At 30.3% G+C, this 7,479-nt stretch overlaps 1 protein-coding gene across 1 annotated transcript; it reads left to right on the top strand.

Annotated features, from left to right (window-relative positions):
• Nucleotides 1-360: 360 nt before the first annotated feature.
• il22 (interleukin 22) lies at nucleotides 361-4,264 on the top strand. The gene is made up of 5 exons (XM_059325671.1): nucleotides 361-832; nucleotides 2,239-2,304; nucleotides 2,392-2,541; nucleotides 3,249-3,308; nucleotides 4,142-4,264. Exons 1-5 carry the CDS (start codon nucleotides 695-697, stop codon nucleotides 4,262-4,264), a joined length of 537 nt encoding a protein of 178 aa, XP_059181654.1. The 5' UTR covers nucleotides 361-694.
• Nucleotides 4,265-7,479: the final 3,215 nt, after the last annotated feature.

The following is a 7,479-nucleotide window of genomic DNA, read 5'->3' as shown; positions in this document are numbered from 1 at the left end:
TATGCAAAGTAAAAAAAACTTCTTCACACACACACACACACACACACACACACACACAAACTAATACACTATAAAACTAATACCACATGAAATATGATATCTATCTTCATGGTTGATTTTATCAGATTAGATTAAAATCTTATCTAACCACACACACACACACACACACACACACACACACACACACGCTGGAATCCTAAAGAGGAAGTGATGTCACAGCAGAAGAACAATAATTATAATTCTCTGTTAGTTTGTCGTCACTTTGACACTTAATTTCCTCTTTGTGACAGTAAACACAACCAGCTCAGCACAGCACACTCAGTGTGTGTGTGTCTCAGTGTGTGTGTGTGTGTGTGTGTGTGTGTGTGTGGGGTTTCCTGCTGGTTACCTGTCCTATATTTGTGTATGTGGGCGGAGTCTGGAGGACTATAAAGAGTCTCGTCTGTCGTCTCGTCTTCACACAATCTTTCTCTCTGACAGGTGAGACGACAACAACAACGACGCCTTTAACCCTTCAGAGTTTATCATATTAACTCTAATATCTAATAACTTAGAGTTTATTATATCAACTCTAATATCTAATAACTTAGAGTTTATTATATTAACTCTGATATCTAATAACTCAGAGTTTATTATAATAACTCTAGTATTTAGTAACTCAGTCCCTCAGTCGTCTCTCTCTCGTCTCTGAACCATGATGAGTGTCTCCAGCGTGGCGTCTCTCCTGTCGCTGCTCCTGATTGGCTGCTGCTCGCTGCCCGTCGACAAGCCGATGAGCCCGCCTCTCCGCAGCGAGGAGACGTACCGCGCCGTGCACGAAGTCTCCCAGCACGTGAGTTATTAACATCTTTATTCTGGTCAATTTAAGAAAATTCTGCATCCTTAGAGGCAACGTGACAAAAAAAATATGAATTTTTGCCATTTTTTAATGTATAAAATGTTGTATAAATCAGGCTCTGAATTACATAATATTGTTCTTTTTATATTGAAGAATTTACCAATTTTTTTTAACAGAGGAGATTTAGATTTATCTCTATTTAGATATTTATTTAGATATTTATCAGAAAATGTAGTTTTAGCGACATTTTCTAAAAAAATGTCTACGAAAATTCTGCATCTTTAAGAGGCGATGCGAAAAAAAAAACTAATTTTTGCAATTTTTTTAATGTATTAAATGATGTATAAATCAGGCTCTGAATTATATATTTTTATTATTATTATTTTATTGAAAAATTTAACTTTTTTTTTTTAATAGAGGGGATTTAGATAACTCTCTACTTAGATATTCATCCATAAATCAGAAAATGTAGCTTTTAGCGACTAAAAAAAATCTATTTTTTACCATTTTTTATGTATAAAATGTTGTATAAATATCGCTCTGAATGATAGAATAGTATTTTTATTATTATTATATTGACATATTAAAGTCAGATGTTTTTGCAGAGAGGATTTCGATTTCTGTCTTTTAGATATGTATCACTCCATTAATCAATAAATGTATTTTTTAGTGATAAAAGAAAGTATGAAAAGTATAAAATGTGCTATAAAGCGCTCGGTAAAAACCTTCAGAATATAAAGAAGATTTCTGCTCCATAATTAAGAAAAAACATTCTTTTGAGAAAAACAGCTTTTAAATTTTCTACAATTTGACTCTCTGGGGTTTAAAACAACATTTATAAGAGCAAATTAATGTAATAAAATTTAATAAAAGTGAGTGGTGTCGCGATATACCAGTATTTAGTATAACTGCAATATTTAAAAAATGAAATATGAATAGATTTTATGTTATTATAACACATAAAATAACCGTCTTAAATCTATTTTCTGTTCTTGGTTTATTAATTTTTATTATTATTTATTTAATTTACTATTTTAAGTGAAATGTATCTGCCAAAAAAGTTTTTAAAAAAACACACAATAAGGAAAATTAAAATTAAAATCGATAAACAGCATTTTTAAATTAATATACTAATTAATTTATTAATGTATTATAATAATTAATTATATTAATATTAATAAATTAATATAAATAATTAATTAAATAGAATAATTGAATAAAAATAAATTAATAGATTAATAATAATTTGGAGGAAATATGATGTTATGTAATTTAAATAAATTTAAATAAATATATTTTTTGAAGCTTTATTCATGACGTCTGGTCAACATTTAATAATGAATAATAATCAGTTTCATAATAATAGTTAATAATAATCTGTTTAATGTGTGTGTGTTCAGGCTCAGAGTTTGCAGACGGAGGACGACTCCAGCGTCCGTCTGTTGCCACGCGTCAACGCCGACCAGGTGAGAGCGCCGACACGACAAAAAACGGGTGTCACGTCTCGTTCCCGTTATGTTTCACCCTCTAACCTCTGACCTCTGACCTCTCAGGACCATCTGAAGATCTGCTGCCTGCACGCCAACATCCTGGACTACTACCTGACCAACGTGCTGCGTCACCGTGACAACGCCCATCCCAAGATGCAGCGCCTCAACTCGGACCTGAGCCGAGTCAGCGACGACCTGCAGACCCAGGGCTGCGTGAGTCTTTAGCCTAGCTTAGCACAAACACTGGGAACGGAGGGAAACTGCTAGCATGGAAACAGACACCAGAAAAATAAAGTTCAGGGAGATTTTTGAGATTGATGCAAGTTTTAGAGTGAAAAAAAAACCCAAAATCAAACTAATTACCAATATGGAAGTTGATAAAATATATTTTTTATTTTTTGTATAATTTTTATAAATATTTTTTATTTTACACCAATATGACGATCCAAAGGTTCCCAGAAGGAAACTTTTTAATAATAATATTTACCATTTTTTTTACATTATACATACAATGTATGAGACTGTCAAAGAAATTAGAAAATTAGAAAAAAACATTAAAATTAAAAAAAACGTTTATCAGACTGGAAGACTGGACACTTTTTAACTGTGTGTGTGCGTGTGTGTGTGTGTGTGTGTGTGTGTGTGTGTGTGTGTGTGTGTGTGTGTGTGTGTGTGTATGTGTGTGTGTATGTGTGTGATGTGGTTGATCCTAAAATTGATATCCACTCTCTGTGGTTTACAATCAGCGAGAGTGAACACACACATGTAGCACACACACACACACACACACACACACACACACACACACACACACACACACACAAACACACACACACACACACACACACACACACACACACACACAGATGTCAGTGATAACAGCCACTAACCTGTCTGTCTCTCTACCTGTCTGTCTACAGAACGTGACTCACTACCACGAGCATCATCACGCCGTCGAGTTCCGCAAGAAGCTCGCCAAGGTGAGACACTGTGACATCACTGTGACATCACTGTGACATCACTGAGACACGAGGTCGTGGTGTAAAGTAAACGTTTCTGGTGCAGCTGCACGACTTTAAGGCTCATTATATAAATAATTAATAATAAAGTACAAAAGCTCATTAATCCAAAAATAATGACATTCTATTTAACTATATGTCATTTATAAGCATAACTTACTAACTATATATATACATATATTTATATATATATATATGTATATAATTATTATTAATTTATTATTATTATTGTTATTATTATTATTATTATTGTGATTTTTTAAATCATTATAAATTTAATTACCTGACAATTCAAAAAATGTTTAATTATATGTTATTATTTTAAGCATAGCCTTTATTGTATTATTATTATTATTATTATTATTATTGTCATTATGATTGTGATTTTTTTAATCATTATAATTTTCATTGATAATTTAAAAAAACTTGAATTATCTAACAATGAAAAATATATAAATGATATATTATTATTTTTAAGCATATCCTAATAATAATTATAATAGACACTGTGACATCACTCTATTATTATTATTATTATTATTATTATTATTATTATTATATAATAATAATAATAATTATTATGATAAAAAATTAATTGGCAAAATTTTCTATAATTGTTTGATAATTTTTATAAATTAATAAATCCTGATTGCAGCTTCACAAATGTGACGATTTGCTGCTAAACGATTTAAATATTATAATTAAAATAATATAAAGATGTGATGAATAATCTACTGACTGAACGAGTGTTTCTCTGGTTATTAATAACAGTGTTTATGAATGTGTTTATGCAGATGGGAGGTGAGCGAGGTCTGAACAAGGCGGTGGGAGAGATCGACATCCTCTTCACGTACCTGCAGGACTTCTGCGTCCAGCCCAGGAACGCCACCGCTAACGCCGCCGCCGGCACCATCTAACCACCAATATTTATTACATAACCACCAATATTTATCAGCTTTTATACCAACAACTTTTCTACTTGTATTTATTGTTAAGCTATTTAATTTGGAATAATATTTAACATTTTTATACAATATTTATATCATCTCGAGTACGACGGATTAGTTATTGATCTATTTATTGATCAGAATGTTTTAATGCCGGAGCTGAACGACTCTGGTGTTCATCATGTTGCCATGTTATGGCTCATAACTATTATTATTATTATTATTATTATTATGAAGAAGAAGTGACAGTATTTGAATGTTTCACTCTTTGCTGCAGGATTTACTTGAAAATACAAAAATAAAGGTTTTGAATATGAATGTTGTCTGTGTGCTGCTTAAAGGAACATTTCACTGTTTTCACCATAAATTAATCATCGGGACAAAAAACAAACAAAAAAAAACATTTATGCAAAAAAGAAAAATGGAAAAAGTCAACACTGACTGTGTAAAAAAACAAAAAAAGAGCAATTACTGTAAAGAAACAACAACAACCACAAAAATAACAGCATTTTTTGCGAGACAAAATCAGGAAAAACAAAATGATTTTTTAAAAAACAACAATGACAGTTAAAAACAAAAACAAGACAAAACAAAATTTAAAAAAAAAGCAAAAGGCAAAAATCAACAATGACTGTCTAAAAAAGCTGACAAAAGTCATAAAAATGACTTTAAAAATATAAAATGACAAAAAACAATTTACAGTTATTAAACAACAACAAAAACAAACAAAAAAAATTGAAATTATTTAATATGTTTTTATTTTTATTATTTGTTATTATTATTATTATTATTATTATTATCTAATAATTATAAAATTATAAAAATAAATCATATTATTTTGTAAGCACATACTCATACATATACAATACTTATTGTATTATTATTATTATTATTATTATGTTTTTTATTATTTGTTATCATTATTATAATTATTGAGTTAAAAAAGTATTATTATTATCTACTAATAAAATTAAAGAAATATTTCTTACTATTTTGAAAGCATAGCCTTTATTGTTCAAATATGAATTATGAGTATATATTTTTATTATATTATAATTTTTGCAACAAAAATATCGAAATTATTTAATTTAATCAATTAATTATTTTTAATTATTTTAATTAATTCCTGTAATTAAATAATGGAGACAAAACCACCTGTCCTCACCTACAGTAGACGTGTTGAAAACGTTTTCTTTCTGTTTCTTCGTGGTCGTGTTTGAAAAGGTCAACGACCAACGACATCAAAGTTCAAACAAGTTGAACTTTAAAAGCAACTTGCTGGCATTCCCCAACGAACCGAACCACCAAAAACCACCTCAGACACTTCATGCTTCATGTTGTTCCTCCGGCTGTAAATGTGTTGTTGTGTCCTCTTGTGTGTGTCTTTGTGCATCCTGGGGTCCCTAAACATGAAACTTTACACGGATGCACACTAAGGGTTAACAAAATGCAGATTTATGATAAAAAGAGGAATCCTTGAAAATAAAAGAGGACCCAGCATTGAGCCTTGAGGAACGCCTCAATCTGGGTATTGGGCTGTAATGGAAACAGCCCGTTTGTGCCTGAATTTGGGATTTTGGGGCCATTTTTTTTAAATTCTTGACTGAAAAAAAGGCAGAATTTTGCACCAAATCTGTGCAACACATTGGCACGAACCCAAAAACTGCTGCAGCAACTTGAGACGCATTTGCACGATCACCGACCTCTTGAATTAAAAAAACTTGGCGTCTCCAGTCAGCAGGTTTCAGGTTTCAGGTTTCGTCTGTTAACCAATGTTGGCACCAAGAAACGAGGCCACGGAGACGAGACGCTGCGGGGGCTCATAGTGACTCATCTGGCACCAGGGTGTGTGTTTGTGTGTGTGTGTGTGTGTGTGTGTGTGTGTGTGTGCAGATGGAAAAAGCCCTAAAAGTACCAATACTACAGCGTAGAAAAACTCATTTAAATGTTTCTTAAGAAGAATTATTTTAGCATCAAAATATAAATATCAACAGTATCAGAACTCATAATGCAGAATGTCTCATTTCATAATAATATATTATATTGTTTTATTGTAATTATTGATCAGAATCAGAAGCCTTTATTGTCATTGCACAAAGTACAATGACATTAGCCATCAACCCGTCCAAAACGTATAAAATATATTGAAATAATAAAATAAACTGTTCTCTGCATCGATGCATTAATGATGCTGCAGCTGGTAAATAATGAGATTATTTTAAATATTATATTTATTGCTGCCCGGGTGATAAAGATTTTTATTTACACTTTTTCATTTTATTTAGTTGATTTAATTTAATAGTTTATTTGTTTATTATTGTAGTTCTAATAATAATAATAATAATAATAATAGTAATATATTTAATTGATATCGTACTAAATTAAAAAAATAAAATTTTTTAAATTAGAATTAAATTCACAACAATAATAAATGTAACATATAAATAAATATAATAATAAAAATATTAAAAATTACAAATTAAATTAAAAGAATACAAAAATGAAATAAAATACCCAATAATAATAATGAACTATAAATTAATTAACTAACTAACTAACTAATTAAAAAAATAAATATACATTAAACTTTATTAATTCAGTACTATTCAAAAAACAACAACATTTAAAATAATACAAACATTTTAAAAAGGAATAAAATACCCAACAACAATTAAATAAAATTAATTAAATCAACAAAAAATTAAATAAATAAAAATAATAATAAATTAGTAAAAAAATAATAACATAAACATTTATTTAAATCTTATAAAACTAAGACCACATGAAATATGATATCTATCTTCATGGTTGATTTTATCAGATTAGATTAAAATCTTATCTAACCACACACACACACACACACACACACACTGACACACACGCACACACACACACACACACACACACACACACACACACACACACCACACACACACACACACACACACACACACACACACACACACACACACACACACACACTCTGACCTACATGTTAAACTGGTGCAGAACGAACGAAGACGAGAAACAAAAACCTACAAACCTACTTTCACTAGTGGAGCTTTAGTTTCACATCACTGAGTGTGTGTGTGTGTGTGTGTGTGTGTGTGTGTGTGTTTAAAAACAACTTGAAGATCAAACATATTGATTAAATACTAAAATACTGAAACAACATAAAAGCAATA

Source organism: Centropristis striata, chromosome 22 (assembly GCF_030273125.1).
Source record: "Centropristis striata isolate RG_2023a ecotype Rhode Island chromosome 22, C.striata_1.0, whole genome shotgun sequence".
Classification (NCBI taxonomy): domain Eukaryota; kingdom Metazoa; phylum Chordata; class Actinopteri; order Perciformes; family Serranidae; genus Centropristis; species Centropristis striata.
The sequence above is the reverse complement of the archived record's forward strand: the minus strand, read 5'-3'. Positions and strand labels throughout refer to the sequence as shown.